The following is a 25,934-nucleotide window of genomic DNA, read 5'->3' as shown; positions in this document are numbered from 1 at the left end:
AGTCTGTCTGGCCCCTAAAGTTGACGGGAGAGCCGCCCTTCAAAGGGCACTGGCTTACTTTTATGTTTAATGTAATCATTACAACCACCCTATGAAATGAGGTGGTGAGATGACCAGACGTCTCCTGCCAAGAACTGCCCTGGGCAGCAGCCAGCCACCCCGATGACAGCTGGGGAAGCAGGGGGGCCGCTGTGCCTACTCACCGTCTCATCCTCTAAGTCCCGGCTGATCTGCAGCTTGGCTTTGGATGATTCCAGCTGCTTCTTCCTCCTCCCCAAGGGCTCCAGAAGGTCCAGGAACCGCTTCTCGATGCTCAGGTCTTCATCCCCCGCCTCCTCTCCCAGCGAGGGCATCTGGGTGAACAGCTCCTCCAGCTCCTCCTTGCGCACATTCACTTGGTCCTCCACGCGCTGGGACATGAGAGGATGGTGTTGGCACCAGCCCTGGCACCTGGCCAGCCCCTCCTCCTCCTCATTGTCCACGTCCCACCAATCCTCCAAGACCTGGCTTGCACTCAGCCTTCCCCAGGGAGTCTTCTTGGATTGCCCCCACCTCACCTCTTGCTCCTCTGAGCACCTATGCTACACTACTTGTGCACACTTTTATTACCCTGTCTGGATCCATCCCTATCTTACCCATTGCAGAGGGTAGGAGCTGGGTTGTAAACTGGGAGACGTGATAAAAGCCAGCCTAGCTAAGGGGACAGGCGGGTACTCCCTTTCAGGTTGCAGCTTTGCTGCCAAGACTCCCTCCATACCAACGGCCCCAGTCTGCAACCCGTTCACTCGCCTTCAGCTTAGCCAGCATCCTGTTGACACTGGTCAGGTCCTTGCCCAGGTCGTCTGACTGCAGCTGGTCCTCCATGGCCCGGATCCACTTGTTGAGGTCGGCCTGGGTCTGCGAGCGCATGTCGGAGCTCCTGGCAGCTGATAGCTGCCGAGCCGTCTCTTGTGTGTTGGCCTGAAGCTCATCCCAGAGCTGGTGCAGGGCTTCCAGCTTCTGCGACACCAAGGCTGCAAACTGGGGCTTCTCCTCCATCAGCTGCTTTCCTTCCTGTGTGGGGAAGGAGAAGTGTTCACCCTATGACCTTGGAGAGGACCCTTGGAGAGCTGCCTTGCTCCAAATGGTTGCCAAGGGCTAAATGAGGGGAGGTCGGTGAGGCGATGGATCTGCCTAGAACTTGGATGAGGCTTAGCTGAAAAACTCTGTACCTCCAGAGTTATTTGCAGCAGAAACTGAGGCACATGGAGGTTAAGGAGTCAGGCAGCCTGACTTGGAGCCTGTACACTGCACTACGATGGACACAAACTCGTGTGGCTCCCAGGCCTGCTTTTTCCGGATAGCCACAGGAGCAAGAGGCTCCTCTTTCTCCTCTCTTTTTCTTCCCAGGCCTGACTCCAGCCATATTTTTGACTTGGGCCCCTGGACAAGCTTGTTACAGACATGACCTCTGCTATGAATGACAACTCCCTGGTGGTTCTGCCCATCCAAACAATGAGGGTCAGTAGTCCCCGGCCCACTCTGCTCATCTCACAGATCCCCCTGCCTCTGGGCAGGACATCCTGGTGAGAATGATGGATGGCAGACAAGAGATTACTGCTGTCCTGGCACTGGACGCACAGGCTCATGTTCTTAGTGTCTGGACGGTCCCGAGACTCAAGTGACCCACAGGAGGCACCCACTCTGTGCAGGCTTAACATCGGATTATCGGGAGTTCCAAGGTTTAACTACTACTTGGAGAAGTTTTTCACATCCAGGTTCTCTACCGCTCAGCAAGCTCTGGGCCAGTGTCCGTCCCCCATGTGCAGCCCCACTCAAGGAAGCATCCCCAAGCAGAGACCCCACCACTTGCTCTGCTCACCGCGTCAATGTTCTCCAGCCACCCCTGGTGGGAAGCCAGCTCTGCCACGAATGCCTGATGCTTTAGCCATTTGTTATGAAGGTTTCGCACTTCATCATAGGAGACATCCTGAGATGTTAGCAGCTTGTCATTGATCCAGAGAGTGAGCTGTGGGCAGAAAGAATGGGATCCATGGTCCCTGAGTGTCCCTCTTTGGCCAGGGGCTCATGGCTGAACCTGCTGCCCACCTCTGGCTGCAGAAGAAGGCCAAGGGGAGGAAGTATGAACACAACAGAGTACTCCCCTCTGACTCGGGATCCCTAACTCCCAAGACAGGAAACTTAACCTGCATGGTCTCAGGGCTGAAACACAGGCTCCACCGTGTTTCCCCCTCTAGAGCATGTGCAGTACAACACCAGGGATACTCATACTTCTCTCCACATTTCCAGGACTGAGGACAGGGCCTGGCCTATTGCAGTAGCTCAACATGTGTTTACTGAATGGATGGTTAAACCCACCCTTTGGCAGTAGGGTGAAAAAATGTTATCTGAGGACAAAGCCAAGGGCAGATCCTATAATAACAGTAAAGGAAGAACTTTTGAGTCTCTCATGTTTCCAAGATGTCCTGGCATTACACCAAGCTTGGTTTGTACCAAGGGCAGAGGTGGGTGAGGACAAAGTCATTTGAGTTGAGAGGAAAGGGGTATGAGGATGGAAGCAATAAAAATGTCAGGGGAAGCCCCATTCCACATGGAAGCACTGTTCATGGAGAGACCTAGGAGTGCAGGGTAAAGATTTCCCTGGACAGCTCACCCCAGGCTGAGTGAGGAACCTCTGAGTCAGCGGTTCTCCAACCGAAAAGATCATTGAGAATGCTGCTCTCTATCTCACCCGCTAAGTTCTGATTCATCTAGGCCCAACTGGGGCCCATAAGTCTGCATTTAACTAGAGCCAGGACCAGCTCCATAACTTGCAGGGCCTGGTGTAAAATGGAAATATTCAGAGTCATTGGGAATTGCAAGCCGGCAACAGCAGAGTATTAAACCAAACATGAGGCCCTGGTACACACCGGGGCCCTGTGTGAATGCAAAGGTCACAAGACTTTCAGGCCATCCCTGACCAGGACCCTAGGTGATTCTAATACAGATAGTCCTCGGGGCCCTTTTTGAGAAATCTTGCCCCAGACTTGACAAATTAAAAGATATCTTTACATATGTTTTAAAAAAATTGAAACCAAAGATTCTAGAGGTTGAAGGACTTGAGCCGTTATCAGCCCAGAGCTCTCTGCTTTTGGAATCCAGACTCCTGAGTTAGAAAGGACTTCCCACCTCCAGGGCACCATGCTTCTAGAGGTAATCTCCGGCAAAGTGGCCAGCCTGGCTAGAGCCTTACCTCCTGGCAGTTCTGCAGGAAGTTCTGGAGCTCCAGGTTGTCTTTCAGAAGCTCTGAGGCCTCCAGGGCCTTTTCGTTGTTCTTCCTGTGCCTGCAAGGAAAGCCGGAACACAAGTCACGAGGGTGCTGTGTACCGCACCACTACCCTACCTGGCTCCGGCCCCCCAACCCTTGGGGCAGAGAGTACCTGTCCTCAATCAGCTGCACCTTCTCCTTGATCTTGTCTGAGAAGAGGTTCCCCTCAGCTACCAGCCTGTTTCCAGAGTCCACAGGACTCAAAACCTTATCCCGGTTGTTCTCCATAGACACCAAGAAATCCTCAAACTTCCGGATCCCGGCCTCTGCAGCTTCTAAGGAGTCTGGGGGCTCCAAGTGAGCCAGGGTATATTCCTGTCGAAGCAAGTTTCCAGACAAGGCACGGAGGTGAGGAGGTGGAGGAGAGGGCCCTTGCCAGGCAGGAGCACCGTGTGCAGCCATGCAGGTTACAGCATGAATGGCACCCCCTGCAGTTGTGCAAGGAGGAAGGTCCCTGAGTCCTGTTCCCTGCCCCTGCCCAGGGTACCTGATGAGCAGGGTACCCAAAGCCACATGGAAGGATAGCCATCCAGGGGAAAATTCACTTCTCTGAAGGCAAGAAGAGAAGGGGATAACAGAAGATGAGATGGTTGGATGGCATCGCTAACTCAATGCACATGAGTTTGAGCAAACTCCAGGAGATGGTGAAGGACAGGGAAGCCTCGTATGCTGCAGTCCATGGGGTCACAAAGAGTCAGACATGACTGAGCGACTGAACAACAACAAGCCTCTAACTGGCCCAAGAATAAAACACAGTTTGGGACATGGGACTGGAAAGGGCATTGATAAGGAACAAAGAGGACTGTCCCCTGAGCTAGAGAGAATCTAAGAAATGCACAAGTTGATCCCTGAGCCCTGTAGCACTTCTGCAGGCTTATAACCTCCAAATTCTCTCTTGCCCTGAGAGATGCCCCAAGCCCCTAGTGCCTCTCCCTACCTGGTTGCTGAGGATGGCCTCAGCCTGCTTGGCATCTTTCTGAAACTCCTGGAAGCCGAGGCACTGGGTGAGGGCCTGGCTGCGGCTCTCCCACATCCGGCTCAGGGCATCCCAGCCCTTTTCTAGGCCATCTAGCCGCTGGGCCAGGAGCAGGTACTCTGGGTCTGTCTGGCCATGGGTCACCTTCTCCCCAGACACCCTAACTTTCTGGTAGCTCTCCTGGTGCCTGTCGATGTCATCCTTGATGGCTGCGTGCTGCTGCAGGAGCTGCTCGGCCTCCGGGAGGGACTCGGGCATGTCCTTGGAGGCCACATCCTTCTGGGTTGTGGATAGCCACGCCTGGAAGGCATCCAGATCCTGCAGGAAGGCCTGCAGCTGGCTGGCTTCCCCCAGGGAGGCCTCCTGGCTCTTCAAGGCCTGTTTTAGGCCCTGCCACAGCTCCTCCACGTATGCCTGCCTCTGCTCAATGTCATTCTTCTGCTCGGGGTGTGACGCCATCAACCGCTGTGACTCCCGCTCCAGCGTGCCCAGACGGGTCTGGATGGCAGCCACGTCACGCTCCAGCCCTGACAACTTGCGCTGGATGGCAATGACCCCTGCCAGGTCCCGGCCCAGGTCCTTTGTGGACTCCACCACCTTCGTCTTGTCCATGATCCACTTGCCAGTCTCCTCGCAGTCCACACAATAGTTGTGCACCCGGAGGGCCGAGTCTACCGCCTCCCGTCGTTCAGACACCATGGTCTGGAAGTCCTGCCACCTGCCGAGGAAGACGGGAGTCAGACAGCCTCTTCCTTCACCCTTCCCACAGGGTGTCCCTTCCAGATTTCCCACCAGAGTCTCCCCTGATAGAACCTGTACACTGAAAAAAGAGTCATCTCTCCAGCAAACTGTAATGAGTCAGTTTATCCAATTTTACCCTAGACAACAGAACTGCCAGAGTTTTCCATTAGCAGGAGGTGAGCTGTGAAGTTATTACAATCATCAATAAAGCAACATGATGCTCTGTATGTAAGCTCTATGTGTAGCTGAAATTCAGGCAAACTTACAATTTCCCAGATTTTTTGAAATGCAAGCATATCTCGTTGTATTCAGCTTTGCTTTACTGTACTTCACAGACACTATGGGGCTTTTGTTTTCTTTTATGAATCGAGGATCTGTAGCAATCCTTTGTTGAAACATCTATTAGTGCCATTTTTGCAACATTTGCTCATTTCATGTCTATCATATTTGGTAATTACTGCAATATTTCAGACTCTCTTATTATTATACCTGTATGGTGCTCTGTGGGTAGTGAACTTTGAGGTTACTATTGCAAAAAGTTTATGACTCACTGAAGGCTCAGAGCATGAGCATTTTTTAGCAATAAAGTATTTTTAAATGAATGTTTGTACATTGTTTTCCTAGGCATAATGATGTTATACACTCAGTCGACTACAGTACTTTTTGTAAACAACTTTTATATGCACTGGGAACTCCCCAAATTTGTGTGTGACTCGTTTTGATATTTGATTATTGGAGTGGTTGGCAACTGAACCCACATTATTTCTGAGGTATGCCTATACTGAAAATAATTAGAAACACCCCATTATCAACCATAAGAAAGCTTTATGACACAGGATCCCAGCTGCCCCAGAGGAACCACACAAATGTCTAAGACTATGTTCCAAGTGCCCAGGGCCTAAGGAAAGCCAGCATGGTTGTCAAAGAAAACAGTCGTAGTGAAGAGAAGGAAGAGGAAGAGGAAGGGGGAAGGAGAAGTTGGGATTGTAAACATCTTAACCTTCATGTGCAGTGTAGAACGAACCTGGGGAGTGTGCAAGAGATGGGCAGATGTCCTGCAACTTGTGTGCAGCCCACAGTAAGCCTCTTCTAAAGAGCCGCTCAGTAGCCTGGGTCCACACCACCAGGGATACCTCTCCTGGACCTGGGTTTACTCACCCTGCATCACTGTGACCTCGAAGCACATGAGAGTATGCTGAACGTGCAGTCGCTAACTGAGCTCATCTCTCTTGATTACCCACAACATATAAGCATTATGAAGAGCTTTGGGAACATATGGTCATAGCTAGACTTTACTCTGGCTTTGGGCCTTAGGGAATAATAGTCATAGCCAGACTTTGCTCCATGGAGTGTATGAGTTAGAAAGAAAGTACAATAAACTCATCAAGCAACAATAATATAAAGTACGACGTACATAGCACACACCAGGCAGAGAGGACTAAGGGAACTATGAGGAGCAGGAGGGGTGGTAAGAGCAGGTCTCACGGTGGTCATCTGAGCTGTGCTTCAATGGACACATCACCAGCAGTGAACTATTTAAGGATGGGGCCCTGAGTCACTCATCTTTGAAGCCCAGGCACCTGGGGATGGAGGTAGAGGGAGGAGGCAGATGGACTGGGTAGTGTGCACTGTGGGCATTCCCAGGGTGACCTCAGTCTGGGGGTGGAAGACAGGTCTGCAAAGCAGTGGAAGGAGGGCTGGGAAGGATCGGGAATTCCAAGAGAGAGGAGGATGAGCCCAGAGAAAGGATGGGAAATTCCAGGAAAGAGGGGAGAAGAGTCCAGAGGTAAGGCCCGTGACCTCTGGGGAGTTTTATGCCTGTAACACGGATGCTGCTGAGGCTGGATGTTAAGGGAAAGGGGCTGGAGGTTCCCCTCAAGGTGGTCTGAAACTACTGTGAAAGGAAAGCAAGGTGCTCCAGGGCCGGGAGTCCTCCCAGCCCCATCCAGAAGCCACAGGAGACCATCTGGCGGTGTCCCTAGGAAGGAGGTTCCATGGTGACTTTCCAGGCTTTTTTTGGTATGGCCTCACTGCAGCCACCAGGCAGGGGCCACACAGGGGACAGGGTGACATTTGGGTCTCGTCTGCCTCCCAAACCCACCTTCCCCTCCCCTGCACCATCTCCAAAAGGGGGGACATTGTTAGAGCTGCTCTAGGCAGCACTGGCCAGGCCATGTCAGGAGTCCAGGTGTGGTCCTGGGCCCAAGATATTATAAGATAATATTGGTCGACCAGAATGTGTATGGTGGGAGGTAATCACATATTTGGTAAGTGCTGAGTGACTCAGGTGTGCTAAGCCTGGCACATTTCCGTTCTGTCCTCAGTCACACACGGTGTTACATCACACAAGCATCACGTACGTGTCTTGGGCCACTGTTCTAGGCTCTGGGGGTAGAACCACGGATGAAGTAAAATGCTCCCATTCAAATGGGCGAAGGCAAGTAAGTGTATACTCCACCAAGTGGTGACAAATACAATGGAGAAAAGTTAAGCAGCAGTCCCTGGTGGTCCAGTGCTTAAGCCTCTGCACTTGTAATGCAGGGGCGCTGCTTCAATACCAGGTTGCTGCTGGGAAGTCCCTTCAGTCGTGTCCGACTCTGTGCAACACATAGACGGCAGCCCACCAGGCTCCCTCGTCCCTGGGATTCTCCAGGCAAGAACACTGGAGTGGGTTGCCATTTCCTTCTCCAATGCATGAAAGTGAAAAGTGAAAGGGAAAGCACTCAGTCGTGTCCGACTCTTCACGACCCCATGGACTGCAGCCTACCAGGTTCCTCGGCCCATGGGATTTTCCAGGCAAGAGTACTGGAGTGGGGTGCCACTGCCTTCTCCCAATACCAGGTTGGGAGACTAATATCTCACATGCTATGTGGTGTGATCAAAAAACCCCCAAATAAACAGTTTTTAAAAATCCGATTTAAAGGGGGAAAAAAGGGAGGCTTCCCTGGTGGTCTAGTGATTTAGACCCTGCCTGCCAATGCAAGGGACATGGGCTCACTTTCTGGTCCAGGAAGATTGCACGTGCTGCGGGGCATCTAAGCCCTTTTTCTGTAACCTCTAAGGCCTGTGGGTGGCAACTATTGAAGCCCACATGCCTAAAGCCTGGGCTCCACAAGAGAAGCCACTGCAATGAGAAGCCCGCACACTGCAGTCAGAGAGTAACCCCTGCTCGCTGCAACTAGAGAGTAGATCCCACTCGTTACAACTACAGAAAGGCTGCATGCAGCAATGAAGACCCAGCACAGCCAAAAATAAATAATAAGCAATTTAAAAATATATTTAAAATTAAAAAGAAGCAGGAAAATGGTATTGAGGCAGAGGAATTGGATGGGAAGGAGGAGGTGATACTGTGAATGGGGTGGTCAGTGTGAACTGCACCAAGAAGAGGACATGTGACCTGAGATATGAGTAACATGTGGGAGTGAAGATACCTGCGAAAAGAATATTCCCAACAGAGGGAGCCTCAGACAATAAAATCTTGGTGCTCAGAGCTGTGGACGCTATATAAGATGCTGTGGACACTGTATAAGATACCATGGGCATTGTATAAAATACTGTGGACACTGTATGAGATACTGTGGACACTATGAGATACTGTGGACACTAGAAAATATCATGGATACTATAAGATACCATAGACACTGTAGAAAATACCGTGGACACTGGATAAGATACCGTGGACACTATAAGATACTGGTCTTCATTTACTTACAGTCGAGTAGAAAGGTTCTTAAAAGATGAAAGTAATTATAATAAAAGGTAGAGTGTGAAACTCTAAATCAGTCAAGGAAGGATACTTTTTCATCCTGGAAACTGTAAAGGAGAGAAACCTGTACTGGCTTGAAAACAAGCATGGTTTAGACCATATTGTTGGAGGAGGATGGTCCCTGTAGAGAGAATGGCACCCACATGGAGGCAGGACCGTGGGTACAGGTGAAGGAGGACAGTTGTCTTTAGAAACAGTCGAAGAGCTATCACGTGGAAGAAGAACTGGAGTAAGTTTCAATACCTCTAACAGGCAGAGCCAGAACTGATGTATACAAATTTCAAGGAGGCAGATTTCCACTCACGATGAGATCCAACTTTCTAACAAAAGGGACTGACCCCAAGTGGGGTGGGCTACATGGGGAGAAAGCGTTTGTGCAGGATGCAGGCTGTCTGGGATATGTGGCTCAGGAAGCTTTCAATTCTCAGACGTAATGGAAAGCCATCTTACCTTTCCAGGCCTCTAAGGATGGCAAGTACCTTGGTGTATTCCACTTAGGACAGTGCATGGCTTAGGGGTCTGTAACAGCATTCTCTGACTATAGCTCCCCAAAGCAGCAGATTACTGGCTGACAAGTTCTTCCTGTCACACACACACACACACACACATGCACACACACGCATCACTGTTACCTCCAAGCCTAAAGAACTGGAGGCATCCCCCTCCTAGGCATAAACCTCAGTTGGCAGGGGACCCTCCTGAACTACAGCCCCCTTCTTTGGATGCTGAGACAATCTGGTGGCTCCCAAGTATCAGGGGGTTGCCCCTTGCCTCCTCTTAAGCCCCCTGTGCTGCTCCTTTTCTTTACAGCCAAGTCTTCCCTAACCCCACCTCCCGGTTGCCTCAGGCAGAGCAGGGCTCAGGCACAAGTGTGGGGTAATGGATTGGGGCAGCAGAGAGGCAGTGAGCACGGCACTGTGAATGTAAAGCCCAGGGCACCGAACGGAACACAGGTGCATGCGCTGTCCTGGTGTGGCAATTACATCCTAAGCAGTCCCTCTCCAAAGGCTCCTTAGGGCCTGTTTTTCCTTCTGGCCATGACATGTGATCAAGGCTTCTTGCTAATTCTCCTCTTCATTCAAGCCAGTCTCATTATCAATGCTGCATTTTGGCACAAGCAGGAGCTTTCTTTTATGGACAGTACTTAAGGGCTCTCAGAAAGCAATCTTCCCTGCCTAAGAACGTCCGGGGAAATGTGGCCTGAGAACCACGTGGCCTGATTCTAACTGTGGATGCACTCAGGGCATTTCCTCCATTGCTCAGCACACACCCATTCCAGGCACAGCACTGCAGCTCTGTGAACACATCTCTCTCCCTGGGCTGGTCACCACCCAGGTCCCTCCTCCCTGGGGCTATAGCTCCAGGGTCAGAAGGAGACCATGGCAGATGGAGGCAGGAACTCTGAGGGTACAAACCTGGCATGCACAGCAGGCCTCCTGACTTCTGGGCCACACCGCACAGATGTGCCAGGAAAGAAGCCCCCATCTCCGAGCCCTCCCCACACCCCACCTGGTGTTCAGGTGGTCCTGGCACTTCTTCACTTCCGCACTGCGTGGGTGGTTACTCTCTACCAGGCTGTTGGCAGCAAGGTTCACGCCATCAATCTGAGTCATCAACGTCTTCATCTCCTGGTCCAGGATGTCAAACCTGATGTGGACAGAGAAAATGAGGATTGCTAAGGCAGCGGCGGCTTTTGCTTTCTGCCCCGCTCTTGCTTTCTCCTTCCACCTCCTTCCACCAGGTAAGAGAGGAGAAAGGAGAAAGGTGTGCTGACACTCCCGCTTTTCTGGCTCATGGGTCCAGTTTCATGGTTTAGCATTTCCTGGATGAGGCTAGGAGAGACCTGGTTACTTATACAGGCCAGTGCCTCAACAGAGATAGAGGAAAAATGAGGTGTGGGTGGTGACGGCCGCAGAAAGCACCTGCCACACCTCCACTGGCCCAGCTGCTGCTCATGAACACGGTTCCACTGCTTCCACCTGAAGGATAACTCTCCAGTCAGGTGCTCCGTCCCTGGGGAGGAGAAGGGCACGCTGCTGAGGCTGTGGGCATCCTGTGTTATGAAAGCTGACCCCTCTGAGATAAGAGCCCAGGTCCCTCTAGCATCAGCATGGGACCACCGGGGCAGGATCAAGGAGTGGCCTCTTTCTCTCAGCTCCTTGGATTCTGTACTCAGGACGCTGGGGGCAAGCCTTGCCATGCCGGAGTGCTGATGGAACTCAAATACTGCAAATGAGAATGGCTTGGACTGACGGTTTACAGGCTCCTGAGGGTTCATGTGGTTTAGGGACTGCCACCAAAAGACAGAGCTTATGGGGTCTAGCCTCTCACCTCCCCCTTAATCATGTCCCCTCCGCTTTCCTCTGTGTTACGTATCAGGGGTTCCATATACAATTCATTTGAACAAAGGCTGCTGTCACTGAAAAGTCACCGAACACTTGGACTAGAAAGAGCCCCTTTGGGAAAGGCCCCAGGGGGGTGCAGTACCCAAAGCCACAGAGCCAGATGAGACCTCGGGACTCCTGGTGCCTGGCCTCTGGGACAAAGGGCGTCCGACAGCCTCTCAGAGAGGGCCTTGCTGATCTGGAGGCTGTATGGGGACTAGGAGCGCAGACTGCAGCGGGTGGTGAGAGGGGAGGGCCAGCTCTGACCTGTGCTGCACGACCTCCAGGTCCTCCAGTGTGTCCGGGATCTCCATCTGGGCCAGCCACTTCTCCTTCTCGCCCATCCACAGCTCACAGGCATCTGTCTCCCCAAACACCGTGTACAGGTCCAGGGCATCCTGCAGCCTCTGCCGCCGCATGTCCGCCTGGGCCACCACCTGCTGGTAGAGATCCCGGAGGGCCTGCAGCCGGTTGGTCACGTCTGGGGAATCCTGGAACCCTTGGGGGAAGTCCTGCGCCTGCTGTTCCAGGTGCTCCATCACTCCGCGGCTCTCCTCCAGCTCCTCCAGGAATTCCTTGTGCTTTTTCCCCAGGGCCCGTGTGGCCCCTTCATCCTGCCCCACATCTTCCCCTGAGAGCAGCCGGTGGGCATCCTGTAGCCAGGCCTTCAGATCATCTGCATCGCCCTGGAACTGGAAGAAGTTCTCAGTGTCCTGGAGGTTTTTCTTGCAAAAGGCAGCGAGGTCCTTCAGCTCGTTCCACTGGTCAGACACCTTCTTGATCCGGACCTCAATCCGCTCATGCCCAAACTGCTTGCGTGCCACCATGCCCTCAGCCTCCCGGAAGATCTGGCCCAGGTGGGCATCCAGCCCGCGCAGCTCATCCTCAAAGGCTTTGTGCTTACGCTGCAGGATGAGCACGCTGGTCAGGTCCTTGCCATAGTCCAGGGAGGAGTAAATCTGCTCCTTCTCCTTGATCCAGCTCTCGGCCTCATCCATCTCCCAGAAGAATTTACAGAGCCGCTTGGACTGCTCCAGCTGGGCCTTGCGCCCAGCTGCCGTGTTGCTCAGCTCCTCAAAGCACTGTTCCAGGTGGCTGACACGATCCCGGATGACCTGGGGGTCACAAGGCTGGTACCCTGGGTGGCATGGGAAGAGGAAGGACAAAGGGGACAAGGGCTTCATCATCTCTGGGCAAGCTTCAGATCTAGAACCACACCACCTAGAACCTGCCATCTCACTGGGGCTTTGGGATTGGATGCAGAGGGTCTCAGTTGCTCAGAGGATAGGCTTTTAATTAGTTCTTTATAATGAGTTTCCACTAAAACTCCAGGAATAAGAGAGGTTAAAAGTTGGATCAGCTCTCAGTAGAAATGCATAATGTGAAATTATTTTTAAAAAGACCCAGGCATTAATTTCTAGATGATTCTTCCAAGAGGCAGCAGGGGTCACCTATTTAAGACTTGAACTAGCCAAGAGGATGAAAGAAGAAGGATGCCTTCTTGGTGCTTACACACCTTTCTGATAATAGATGACTGAAGCAGTCGCCTGCTCTCTGGAGAATTTTGCTCTCCCTCAAACTTCTTGCAGCTAGATTTATCCACCCTGGGGTGCTAGAGTGCTGGGCCAGAGGCCTCAACAGAAAAACCTCAGCCTGCAGCCTTACCTGGCCCCTCAGCGAACTGCAGGGTGGCTGTGGTGATGGCTTTCACTTTGTCCCCTTGGATGGCAATGTCAGCCTCCATCAACTTGTGTTTCTGTAGCAAGTCCTCGACCTCCAACAAGTGCTTCCCAAACTCAGCAGACAAGAGGTGAGCCTGGCGAAGAGGACAGACAGGGTAGAGGGAGTAAGGAGAGGTGAAGAGACCCACATGCTAGGAGAATAATCTTCCTAAGTGAGGGTCCATGGCACTGGGGACCAGGATATCAGATGCAGCTGGAAAATGCAGCTGCTCAATGGGAAAGAGGCTACAGAGCAGGAGTTCCCACTGGGGGTGCCCATCAGAATCATCCAGGGAGCATCTTTCAAGAGTTCAAGTGCTATACTCAGTCTGCCCACGTGTGCCCCAGGGGTGGGACCTGGGTGTACGTATTTTAAGAAAGTTCCACAGGGGACTTTCCTCATGGTCCAGAGGTTAAGACTTCACCTTCCAGTGCAGGGGATATGGGTTTGATCCCTGGTTGGGGAGCTAAGATCCTGCATGCCTCAGGGCCAAAAACACAGAACATAAAACACAAGCAACACTGCAACAAGTTCAATAAAGACTTTAGAAATGGCCTGTATCTTCAGGATGGGGAACACATGTACACCCAGGGCTGATTCATGTGAATGTATGGCAAAAACCACCACAATATTGTAAAGTAATTAGCCTCCAATTAAAATTTTAAAAAAAAGGAAAAAATGGCCTATATCAGAAAATCTTAAAAAGAAAAAAAAAGAAAGCCCCAGTCAGTTTGCTGTGCGTCCCCAGCTGAGAGTCACTGTGATAGCGGGAGAGGAGACTCAGACTTCTCAGTGGCCCTGGATGCCAAGGTCTGGATGCCAACTAGAGTCAGATCATGATTACTCAGAGCCCGATTCTCCAGGCTCCTGAGGGAGGGCTGTCTCGTCCAGGCCCTGCAGGCTGGCACCTGTATAACTATGAACCCCAGATTTCTTGATCACCGGGGATACTGCAGACTGGAGCAGAGCGAGCCAAGCTGAGAGGCAGACGCCATCAGACACACGGCCGCCTTAGATGCTCTGCTCTGACTCGGCCGTGGGGCTGGGAGGCGGCGACGGAAGCACAGCTCGCTGAAGCCCCAGGTGGCGGGGGTGGGGGTGCCCAGGCCCACCTTGATCCCGTCCATCCAGTCAATGCTGTGCAGCATGTCCTGGAAGAGCTTCTGCAGGTCCAGCGTCTTCTCCAGCCTCTGGCGCCGGGCCCGCAGCAGCTCCTGCAGGTAGTCCCACAGGCGCAGGATGTTGTCCTTGCGGGCCGTGATGCGCTTCTGGTCATGGTAGTTCTCCCGCTCCAGCTCCTGGGCCAAGTCCTCCAGGGCCCGCACCCGCTCCTCGTAGGCGGCTGTGTCTGTCTCGATGGCCTCGTGCTTCTTCTTAGCAGCCTCCACTGCTGCCAGGTCGTACCCGAAGTTATCCTGTCCCCCAGGGAGAAAAATAGGCGGTTTGGTTAGGGTCCCCTTGGTTGGTCCCCAAGCGCAGAGAAATGGCAGATCTTGTAGGGGCAACTTCTGCAGGAGAAAGCCCTTCTGCCATCTTTTTCAGCCTACCTTATCAGAGACAAGTTCCAAAGACTAAATGTCTCACAAGAACCTTGGCAAGAAGCTTGTGATTTTACTCACTGGGCCATCCGTGTGGGTGTAACGCTGGGTGACTATCACTGACAGAGTTCCTTCCCACCTGCTGGCACTCACCACCCTGCCTGCAGAGGACCTGTTCTGGGCAGGAAGGGGCTTCTTACTGGAAACCCTGCAGCTGCACACAGAGGGCTTGCCCCGTGCTCTCTGGGGCGCCTGCACACTCTCCAGTTCTTTCAGAATGCTTGCTTCCCCCTTCCGGATGGAATTTAATTTGATGCCAAGATCCAAGTGGCAAGTGACAGATGCTCTCATGGAGAATCAGTCCTGGGGTCAGTTTTTAGCTAGTGAAATGGGACACAGTCCTGAAGGCCAGAGTCCAGGGGGCATGTCTGACACCCACAAGGTGCACGGCTTCCATCGCATCCCCAGAGGACCCCTGAAATGTCGACTTGAACTCTGGTTCTGGGTGATGCTCCTGGCTCATGGGGGATAACCTTTGGGGCCATTTTTGGATTGTGTGGCTCTTTCCTAAAATGAGACTTAATAGGGAATTCCCTGGAAATCCAGTGGATAAGACTCCACGCTTCTAATGCAGGGGGCCCAGGTTCGATCCCTGGAGGGGAACTAAGATCCCACATGCTGCAACTAAGCCTGTGCATTGCAATGAAGACCGAGTGCAGCCAAAAATAAATAATTAAAAAGTGAGACTTAGTCGATCTGGGAGAGTTCCTTCTCAGATGTCAATCCTGACCCACCCAATCACAGGGAGCAGGGCTGCAAGGGCTGTGGAGAGGCTTGTCCCCCTCCGCCGGCCCCACTGCCCGCAGCCCCACGTGCACCCCACTACCTGGGCCACGAGGCGCTGGTTTTCGTTGAGCCACGTCTCTCTCATGGCAGCTTTTCTGTCAAAGCGCCGGGCCAGCTGCTCCAGCTTCTCCTGCCGGATGAGCTCATCCCTCAGGGCCAGCTCCCGCCGGTACTCAGCTTCCTCCAGGCTTTCCCAGGCCTGCGCGGGGGTGCAAATGAGAGCTCTTGGGATTTGGGGGTCCCATCCCGACTCTTTCACCAGTACTGAGTGATTTGAGGAATCTAGAGAGAACCTAGCCTTCCAGTTTTCCTGTTTAAGCCAACTGAAGATTCAGGGAACACTGATCACGACCTCCCAGTCCCCTCTTCCCCTAAACTGGCCTTCCTGTAAGTCGGTCTTGGTTTCATATAGTGTTATTGCCTCTGTGGGTGCTCAATAAATTCCTATTGAGTAAATGGTCACCACCATCCCACTGGAATTTCCAGGTGGTGGTAGGCCTCCAAATCTCCAAAGTGTCAGAAGGCATTCGCCTTCATTAAAAGTAGTCCATATTCCCTAAAAGCCCTCCAGGTTCTATAGAGAATCAGCTATAAACTGGACTCTGGGCATCTGCAGAGGGGACTTCACAGGTGGACAGTGGGTAGAGCCTGACCTCTCGCTGCTAGGCTTGGACAGTACCCCCAACAGCCAGCTGGTCATTATTAACAGCACAGAGAGTGGCTTGGCTTAACCCTGCCAGGAACCACTCCCTATGCCCTCATTAGGAGAAGCTCAGTTAACCCACTGGCAAGCCTGCTGAATCCCCATTCTCATGGCATTTGAGCAGGAACTGTGTAGCAACTGCCTCTTTTTCTTTTTTTTAAATTGAAGTATAGTTGACTCACAGTATTGTATTAGTTTCAGGTGTATAGCATAGTGATTCAATATTTTTATAGATTATACTTCATATAAAGTTATCATAAAATATGGGCTATATTCCTTATACTGTACATTAAATCCTTGTATCTTATTTATTTGATAGGTAGTAGTTTGTACCTCTTCATCCCTGTCTCCTATCTTGCCCATCTCCCCACCCCTGAATGGAAGGATGGTGGGTAGAGTCTGACCTCTCAGGGCTAGGCTCAGACAGCACCTTCAATAGCCAGCTGTGTCATCAACAACACCACAGAGAGTGGCTTGACTTAACCCTTTCCAGGGACCATTCGCTATGCTTCTATCAGGAGCTGAATTAAGCCAGTGGCATCATGAAATGGAAAACACTGCTGTACCCGGTTGATGTCGGACACCAGTTTCCCATCGTGGGGCGTATACACTTTCTGATTGTTGGCTCTCATCCGGGACTGGATGGTAAAAAGTAGGACTTCCAGATTCCCCTTCTCCTGAAACCTGTTGAAAAAACAGAGGTTGGGTGATGAGGGTTGAGATTCCCACAGCCATTTTTTCTTTCTTAAGTAAACATGGAAACCTGGCAGCTTGGAGCTTGGATAGCAAAGCATATTTCTCTTTAAAAAGTAAAAAGAAACACAACATTATAAATCAACTATACTTCAGTAAAATTTTTAAAAAGTAAAAAAGGATAGAGGATCTATATGTTTTACCTGTTACAACATTAGTCTATCATACTCACCAACTGAGACCTAACAGAGGTTGAGTCTTTGCAACATAAATCAAAGAAAACACAACTACTGCCGTGTTTGCTTATCATTTGTTTCCATGGGGGAATGGCTAAGTGTTCTGGAAATTCCTGTAGGTATCAAGTTCTACCAATCGATACAAAGAAATTCTTCCCTGTTCTAAATGCTAAGGGCTCCCGACTAGCTCTTTACTCAGTTTTTTATGGAGTGAGTCAATAAGCCTTTGAAGCAGCATTATCCACGTAAGAACATACTGCACAGAAAGCAACTTTCACCTGAGTACTAATGAGTTGGCTGTCCTGACAACTGTCCAAAAGTCCAGATGCTTCTGAGGGGGGAGGAAAGGCTGGGCTCCGGGAGGATGTCAGGGGGTGGGGATGATGGCAGCAGGATGGATGTCTAGAACCCAGAGTCCAGACGAGCTCCAGGTAACTGAGTATTTTCCCATTTCTGCACGTGGCCAAGTATCTACCCACTTTCCCCTCCTTCTTGTGGCAGCCACAGATCAGCTGGTAAGCAAGGTTCCCAGGCAGCCCGAGGCCAGCCCATACCTGCTGCTCATAGGCATGTCAAGGAGGCTGTGACCTCGAGCAATGTCTTACGCAGCCAAGAGCTACCACCCCTGTGTGCAGTGCCTGGTAGACTCACAGGAGGTATTACCCCGATTGGATTTAGGATTTTAAACATGGTTAGTGTCAGGCCAGAAATCAGATATTCATTTATAGTACATTCTATACTCTGCGTCTGGCCTTTCCCTGTTTGCGAGTCATGAATGAATGAGCAGGGGAGGAACGAAGCATAGGTACCACTGATGAGCTAGAAATCTGTTTCAGGGGAGCTGGATAAGCTGAGGGCAGGTGAGCTAGAATGCTGTGTGTGTGTGTGTGTGCGTGTGTGTGCACACGTGTGGCTGTATTTGCATGTGCATATGTGCACGCAGGCCCTGCACACATTGGAGTGGAGCAGAGGTCCCGAGAGGCAGGCTAAGTGCTCTGCTGATGGATGAGCAGTGACAGACGGGAGAGAAGAAGAAGGATGTGTTTGATGATCAAGGAGGCCGCACGTGGCGAGCTCTGGGGCTGCGGATGTAGAGGTCGTTACCAGAGAACAAACCCGCAGCTCGGTGCGCAGGAAAGAGGAAGTCTCCAGCACAGGTTCTTTGAAGAGATTCTGAAGCCTGAGATTTCACTCCTGCTCCCCACACAGGGATCTGGATCTAAGAAAGTACTTCCTTGGCTATGAGTCAGGGGTTACTCAATGTCCATTTCCTGCAGGCTGACAGCTTGGGAGCAGGGAGACAAGACAGGATGAAGCAGGTGACAGAGAGGCAGCTCTCTGACCTCAGGATACGCCTCTCCGATCCCTTCTCCAGGCCCTCTCACCTTTGGGAGGTGGTTTCTCAGCAGTTGATGCCCACCCTCCCAGGTGCCCGGGCCCTTACTTGGGTGGCTTCTCGATGGTACGGTAGGTGCTGAAGGCCTGCAGCTGCTGCTGGACACCAGCCAGGGAGTTGGCGAACTTGCGGCTGTTTAGGACAGTGATGGTCTGCTCGATCCAGGTGAGCAGGTCCGAGGCCAGCCCACTGTACTTCTCAATCATCTTCTCGGTCTCAATGGCGTGGTCGATTACCTAGGGAATCACCATGTGACTCATCCTCATGAGAAGGGTGAGGACGTCAGTGCAGATGCCAACGGGGACCACAGTCGAGGTGGTCTTCCTCCTCGCAAGCCCTAGAGTGTTTATGTTCACTTTGTCCCCAGAGCCCAAGACCACTGCGGAGCACAGGGCTGGATAGGTGGTGCAGGAGGGACCCGGCTGAGTTTGGGATCAGCAACAGCTCCCCACCCTCTCTCACCCTGTAAAAGACTGGAAAGCCCACTGTCCCAGGACATCAGTCACCAGAGGAGCCAAAGTCTCGTTTATTTAAACATGAGTATTAAGGATCGAGGTCATTGGAGAAGACCCTGATGCTGGGAAAGATTGAGGGCATGAGGAGAAGGAGGCAACAGAGGATGAGATGGTTGGGTGGCATCACTGACTCAATGGACAGGAGTTTGAGCAAGCTCCAGGAGACGGTGAGGGACAGAGGAGGCCTGGCGTGCTGCAGTCCATGGGGTCACAGAGTTGGGTGTGACTGAGCGACTGAACAACAAGGATGGAAGGCTTCCAGGCACTGCCTTTACTCAACACCACTGCATAAAGATGAATGAGAAATGGTCCCTACCCTGGAGGAGCTGAGGACCCAGCGTGAGGATCTGTAGAATGGGGTGGCTCCCGGGTAGGCTATGGGAGCCTGAGAGATCTGACACCACAATAGACTAATGAGTAAAGCCTGTTTTGTTCCTGAGGGAATGTTCATGAGACATGGGTCTGCAGGAGGAAGGTGGATTCGGAGCTATGACCTTGTTGAGGACAGATCATCAACCTAGGCTGGAATTCAGCTTGGGAGCCATTAACATGGCAATGCTTGGCTTCAGAGGAGGCTGGTGGGAGTGATGTGAGCCCTTTCCTATGGCTGGGGTCCAGACATAAGGTTCTTAGGAGAGAAAGGGACTGTCGGTCAAGGCCTGCGCACAGTGAACAGGGCCCCGGGAGCCCTGGTTTCGCAACAGCTCCGTACCTTACCGACTCGCTTGCCCTCCACCGCCAGCACCTTCATCTTGGAAAAGTAGTGGTAAAACGCCACCACGTAGGTAATGATGGATTTCTCGTCAGGGTTTTCTGTGAAGACATCTGCAAGGGAAAGTGTGGGCTCTCAGGACCAGTTAGAAGCTGGAAATTTCAGGCTCAAGGGGTTCATCTCCCTGTGTCTCCAGCACAAAGTTCAACTGCACGTACCGAGTGACAGGCAAGAGTGGAAGAGGAATGAGGCTGTGGTTTAAGCCAGAGGATGAAATCCATATTATGACCACAAAGCAAGGAAAAACGGAAAAGGAGGGGGAGACTACAATGGCTCCCAAGCAGGCAAGGGAGCATCGGAGCCACTCTGGAGCTGAAGAGCGGACGGAACAGAGCCCTGGTCCGGCCCCCAGGCCTGCATTGTGCCCCCGGCTTGCCCAACACTGCCACACGCCTCCAGGTGCCCTGCCCGTCTGGTGGGCACCAGCTCACCTTCAGGGTCGAGGAGCGGGATGATGCCCAGCTGACGCTCGGCCACTTCGAAGGCGTGTTCTAGGTTGTGCCGGGCGTTGGAGTCCTTCAGCTTATCGAAGTCAATCAGGTCAGGCCTGGGGATGAAGCCAGACTGTTAGAGGGCAGGAGGCATGGTGTCCCCCACCAACAGGGCAAAGACCCTGGGCGGATGCACGGAAGTGGGTGAGCTGGAGGAGTGAGAAGAGGACATAGGATGGAGGAGGGAGCTGTGAGCACCAGCGTGTGGGAAAGGAGGATTTAAGGGAGGTAGGATGCTGAGGGTGAGAGGAGCAGGCACAGTGGGTTTAACCTTCCTGTGGAGCTTGGATAGTAACCTACATGCTAAGTGCAAAGTATCCAAACCACCCCCACCCCCCCGCCGCCCTTCCCCAGCTCCCACAGCCTGCTCTCCTTTCTTACCGGTGCTTGTGGATCAGGGCGTTAAAGGCCAGGCCATCCTTCCAGCTGGAGGTGAAGTTGGTGACATTGACGTGGGGGTAGCTGCATCCAAGAGAAACATTAAGACCTAAGAAACAGATTCTTCTGTGGTTCCTACAAGTGTGTGAAGGAGAGGGCTGGACCTGACCCTTCTCGAACAAGACAGCAAGACAGCAGCTGTGAAGTCCCACAGAGAGGCTCCCCCATCAAATGGGTCCAAGAGACACTCACCCCCACAGACCCTACGGTCTGACCCAGGCAACTTGGGATAGAAACCTACATTCCGGGCTTCTAAGAATCAGGTTGGGATAGACTTTGCATTGAATATGCCCAAGCTGCTATAGTTCTGGGTAATATGTGAGTCGGGGGTGAAGAGGGTGGTGGGGCATGGCAGCGGCTGGTCCCCAGGGCATACCCTGCCGTCTTCATCTGACACCACAGGAGCAACGCGTCCTTGGCCGAGCGCGTCTCACGACCTTCCTGAGTTTGGACGACGATGTCCTGAATCTGGGGGCACGGGAACAAGAGAGGGGAGACTGTGATTTGCATCTGGCCCAGAGCTCTGCCTGGAAGACCCCCACTTCCTCTCTCCTCCTCTGGTTACCAGCCCTGCAGCCATTCCACAGGCTGAGGCCTCGGGTCCCAGAGGCCTGCTACCCTGCTGTACTCCCCAGGTCAGAGGAGACCGCTCCAATCAGAAACTCGAAGGGGAGGCCAAGAATAAATGCAAGTTGGCCTCATTCCTCCTCAGGAGGCACAATGCTGTGAGGGCTGTGGGACCGCATGACTGTTGGAAGGGGCTGCATTTGGATTAGCGGCTCCTTTTGCCTTTTCATCCTCCCTGGTTCTGCTGTTATTACCATTTCATCATACACACCTGCAGTGAGCAGGATTGGACACCTGAGACCACTTGCAGGACATCCTCAGGGTGGGAGCTGAGTGTTACTTTTCTTCTCCCGGCCCTTCCCTCCTCCAACTAGGTTCTTTCTGCCCCAAACCAGCAGGTGGAAGACCCTGCTTTCCTTCCCTTGGGCTTCCTAAATTTCCTTACATAACAGACCTGGACTTCCAGGGTGGGAAGAGAAAAGCTTCTGACTGGAAAACACAGCAGCAGATTTTCCGCACTGTCTTTGCAAATTTTGAATCAAACTATTTAGGAAACCAAAGAGTTACCCATGCGGAAGCAGCCAGATCTGAGTCCAGCTCCCAGTTTCTAGCTTCTCTCTCAAAAGACCACGACACTGACTGGGCTGCTCACGCTCGGCCTCAGCAAGTTGGTGATGCTCAGGATGGTCTCCCCTTCCTACAAGCACTGTCGCTGGGGAGACGCACGTGAGCACTCACACTCATTCACCGCCTTCTTAGGCCCCGGGGACCCACCTGGAAGCGCAGGATGATGGTCCAGATGAGGCCGAGGACCAGGCGGTGGTTGCCGTCCACGATGTCGTGGGAGCCCATGTTCTCCAGGTGTACTCGCTGCTCCCTCAGGAACTGCAGGGCCTTGTCCACATTCTCCAGGCAGTGGATACGCATCTTCCCCTTCGTGGGCTTTGGCTGAGGGACGGCATTGCCCCCGTGGGCAGGGAAGAACCTCACGGTCACGCCTGGACCAGCTCCTGTCATCAGCATCCACCCTCCATGCCAAACTCCACCTCCCAGCTCACTCCTCGACAACGCTTCAACCCTCGACTTTCAGCAAAGTTCAGGGGGTTCCCTTCCTTGAGCACCCAGAGCTCTGCAAGTGCGCTGTTCCAGTACTGTTCCTCGGTCTAAACAGAGCTTTGTGAGTGGTAATAGACGACATTCAGATAAGTAACACAACAGGGAGTTAACTGAGCACTTACTGTGTGCCAGGCACATTTCTAGAACTATTTAACGCTAACTGGCGATAAGAGTAGCTTTCAGTTTGGCGACTGATAATGGGTCCATCCTGCCATCCGACCTCCTCCCTCCTCACCCTTGAATGGCCCCAACCGAAGCTCAAGGGACCACCATTGCTGAGTAATTGCACCATCTGAAGGGTTCTCAGTGGTAAGTCTCTCTAGTGGGCCTTCAGTGAAGGGTAAGAGGCATTCTTTAACTTCAGCCTGGAGTTGAAAAGGCAACAGAAGAATGTGGAATCTTTCATTCAAACCCCAAGGATCTTAGCCTACTTCATCAAGTACAGGTATCATTTTACACGTGGGAGAAATGAGACAAAGAAGGTCCTGCCTGGTAGGTCCAAGGTTACAGTGGAAGTGACTGAACAAAACATGAGCCTTGACCTGATTCTCCTGCAGAGGCAACACTGCTGCTGGGTGAGTTACAACTGAGAGGGCCTGAAATAAATCTCCACTTGTAAGAGTGATGGACACGCAGGAAAATATCTTCCACTCTTTCCTCCTGGTTCCACAAAGGATGCAAATTCTCCAGCTGGGTAATGGGATCTGTCTTAGCCTTTGCAAGGAGGCTGAGGGTAAGCTCACTGCAGGCCTGACAAAGATAACCAGATCCCAAGAGAAGAAAGTCAAGGGCTCTTATTATGAAGGAATATGAAGGAGGTGGGAGTGGCCAGAAAAAAGCAAGAAATTCTGAGACACTTCAGCAAAATTAACTAAAGTTTTGATTGATATATTGGATGGAAAGTCATTGCATTTATGCTGTGACATACAGGTGGCGCTAATGGTAAAGAATCTGCCTGCCATCCAAGGGACACAAGAGATGTGGGTTTGATCCCTGGGTTGGGAAGATCCCCCGGAGAAGGAAATGGCAACCCACTCCAGTATTCTTGCCTGGGAAATTCCATGGACAGAGGAGCCTGGCAGGCTACAGTCTTTAGGGCTGCAAAGAGGTGGACATGACTAAGTGACTAAGCACAGCACATGTTTAGATGAATAAGTTCAGAGAACCAATCAGTCACATGGATACACGACATCATTACTACTGCAGGTTGTGAGAAGTGGAGAGTTCCCAAGCCGTGTCTTTCCTGCAGAAGGGACCCAGGACCAGCCACAGGGCTCAGGGGAGGGGCTTTACCAGCATCTCTCCGGAGAGCACCTCCAGCAGCTTGATGAGCATCCGCCCGTCCCGCAGGTCCTTGTAGAGGTCGGTGATGCGGCAGGACACGCGTGCCAGGTGCGAGTTTGCCCATTTCGTGAAGGTCTTCTTCTGAACAACTTCCCGCTCGTCTGGGTGGGGAGAAGAGCCTTGGGTGAGGTGCCTGAGACTGGCAGAGTCCATTTGCCATGTGATACGGGGCCAGAGGGTTTTTCACCTTAACCCAGAATTGCCCCATCCCTGGCAGAGGAGGTGGGTATATTTATTCTGTCCCATCTATCCTATTCCCGCTTGGGGCACATTGGTGACCAGAGCACAGGCTTTTGGTAACTTCCAGCACCATGGTATCAAGGCGCCCCGAACCTAGTCACCTGCTTGCCTGTGCCCATCAAATGCTCTGTACCCCTGGGTCAGCAAGCTCAGATTTCAACGTCAGGTTCACCTGTCCACTCACCCAACAAATACTCCCTCTGTCTAGAAGGCTTTCTCTCTGCCCCTCTACCTCATCCCATCCCTTTCACCTAACTCCTAGTCATACTTTAAGTTAATGGAAACAGTGCTTCTCTGGGAAGCTTTTGTGACCCCCAGGTTGGGTCTCACCTGGTGTGCCCTGACCCCTACATCTGCATTGCTCATTTCTCTCTCCTCGTACTTGGATTCACTGAGTCTTTCCTGCAAGACTGCAGGCTCCTTGAGTCCAGCAAAGTTGTCTGTCTTGTGCATCTCTATATCCCCAAAGCCTGGAGCCTGGCGCACAGTAGGTCTCCAGAGTTGTACTGTAGCTGGCTGTGCGGAGGTTTATCCAGCTCCTATTCCAGGTCTCCTGATACATAAAAGCAAAACACACTGCCTGCCCTCAAGGAGCTGCTGGTACGTAGAGGAGAAGGAAGAACATGGAGACAATGAGACCATGTGGAAAATGCGATCCACGTTGGGTGAAGGGTAGCTGGGGCTTGGGCTGGAGGCTGTGCACTAAGCTCTTTCTTGCCTCTGGAATGGTAGGCATGATTTTCCATCTTCAGACCTGGGAAGCTGACACCCCCCACCTGAATGAGCCTCAGACCAAACCAAGCTGCTGGCCCAGGCTTTGCCAGTTCAGGTGGGCTACCTCTTAGTACTTCCGTTAAAACAGTTACTGTAAAATAAATGCTGGTATCTGTTTGGTTAGGGCTGGGAAGCTTGACTGAGATGCTGGAGAGAAGACAGGGGCGGGACTTCAAAAAGAACGGAGGACAGGGTAAGAGAGAGAGAGGAGAGGAGCAGAAAAGATAGAGATGAGGAGAGCAGCTTAGTGAGCAGCCTGTGGCAAACTGCTTCTGGGCATTGTGGCTGAAGGTTCCAGCTGACCTGGCAGTATGGCTGGGCCATGGAGCGTCCCTGGGGAGAGTGTGCTCAGGTTGGTCACAGTCAGGGCAGACTCCCAGCGGTCCAGCCAGGAGGGAATGTCAGTGCCGTGAAAGCAGGATAAATGTCGGCTCAACTGAGCCCAAACCGTGGAAGGGCTGGCTTCTTCAATTATTAAATATCTGACTTAACAACAACAAGAGGAGCCCGGCCAGCATGGCCTCGAGGGGATACTCCTGGCGGTTCCTGAGGCTCACAGCATCCAGTTCCTGCTCACTTTGTGGCTATTTTAGTGTTAGCAACTCAGACCCTTTATTCGCTTATTCATTCATTCAGCAATTGCTCACTGTACAGACATTAGGTGCCAGGCTCTGAGTGGAGGTGGGGCATTCAAGGATAGGAAAGAGTCCCCTCCTTGACGCAGACAAACTTGATTATAAATATGATGAGTTCTGGAGTCACGTGTAAAGAATTCTCTGGAAGCTATCTAAATAAGACTTCTAAGAAGAGGAAAAATACTACAACTGACTGTACAAATCCACCATAAAAAATATAAAATTAAAATGTGGCTTATTCATTCTGGGCCTCTGGGCTAAGTTTCAAGGGGGATCTACTGGACCCTTCCCTGATTTCAAGGTCTGCTTCAGCAAAATGTAACTAAACTTTTGATGATATTTTGGAAGGAAAGCAATTGAATTTAAGCTGGAACATGTTTAGATTCAACAGAGCCAGCCTCAGCCCCATGCCATGATGCATTCCCTAGAGATCAGACCGGCTCCGTAAGAAGCTAACCTTTCTAGTCTGTTGTAGAGGGTTTGTCCAAGGGGCTGGAATTTTTGTCCTTTAGCAGGTAACTGTCTCAAAAAATCAAAGTCCTTTCTTTCCTTTACCTTTTCTTGTCTTTAAGAATCTAAAGAGTTCATTATGTGGGTGCTGAGACCTGTTTACTTGTGCTCAGCAAAGTGTAAGGAAGAGCTTCTAACTGGGACATGGAATTTGATTCTAGGCTGCCTGCCTGGCACATGGATCGGTACAGACGTAAATCACCCTTAGAGCTCTCCAGTTCTCA

At 51.9% G+C, this 25,934-nt stretch overlaps 1 protein-coding gene across 2 annotated transcripts in view; it reads right to left on the bottom strand.

Annotated features, from left to right (window-relative positions):
* Positions 1-25,934, bottom strand: part of SPTB (spectrin beta, erythrocytic) — a 128,272-nt gene that overhangs the window by 29,647 nt on the left and 72,691 nt on the right. For both annotated transcript variants that reach the window (XM_040226264.1, XM_040226266.1), the window contains exons 3-21: positions 23,501-23,652; positions 21,866-22,039; positions 20,901-20,992; positions 20,468-20,548; positions 20,027-20,142; positions 19,536-19,648; positions 18,357-18,544; positions 16,550-16,667; positions 15,321-15,479; positions 14,009-14,311; positions 12,840-12,990; positions 11,442-12,312; positions 10,300-10,437; positions 4,245-5,001; positions 3,420-3,622; positions 3,233-3,323; positions 1,862-2,008; positions 790-1,053; positions 204-410 (exon numbers count right to left, since the gene is read on the bottom strand). In XM_040226264.1, the coding sequence (XP_040082198.1) occupies positions 204-410; positions 790-1,053; positions 1,862-2,008; positions 3,233-3,323; positions 3,420-3,622; positions 4,245-5,001; positions 10,300-10,437; positions 11,442-12,312; positions 12,840-12,990; positions 14,009-14,311; positions 15,321-15,479; positions 16,550-16,667; positions 18,357-18,544; positions 19,536-19,648; positions 20,027-20,142; positions 20,468-20,548; positions 20,901-20,992; positions 21,866-22,039; positions 23,501-23,652 (4,325 nt within the window). The remainder of the gene's footprint in view (positions 1-203; positions 411-789; positions 1,054-1,861; positions 2,009-3,232; positions 3,324-3,419; positions 3,623-4,244; positions 5,002-10,299; positions 10,438-11,441; positions 12,313-12,839; positions 12,991-14,008; positions 14,312-15,320; positions 15,480-16,549; positions 16,668-18,356; positions 18,545-19,535; positions 19,649-20,026; positions 20,143-20,467; positions 20,549-20,900; positions 20,993-21,865; positions 22,040-23,500; positions 23,653-25,934) is intronic.

This window comes from Oryx dammah, unplaced genomic scaffold (assembly GCF_014754425.2).
Source record: "Oryx dammah isolate SB20612 unplaced genomic scaffold, SCBI_Odam_1.1 HiC_scaffold_26, whole genome shotgun sequence".
Taxonomy (NCBI): Eukaryota; Metazoa; Chordata; class Mammalia; order Artiodactyla; family Bovidae; genus Oryx; species Oryx dammah.
Note: the sequence above shows the minus strand (reverse complement) of the source record. Positions and strands in the feature narration are given on the sequence as shown.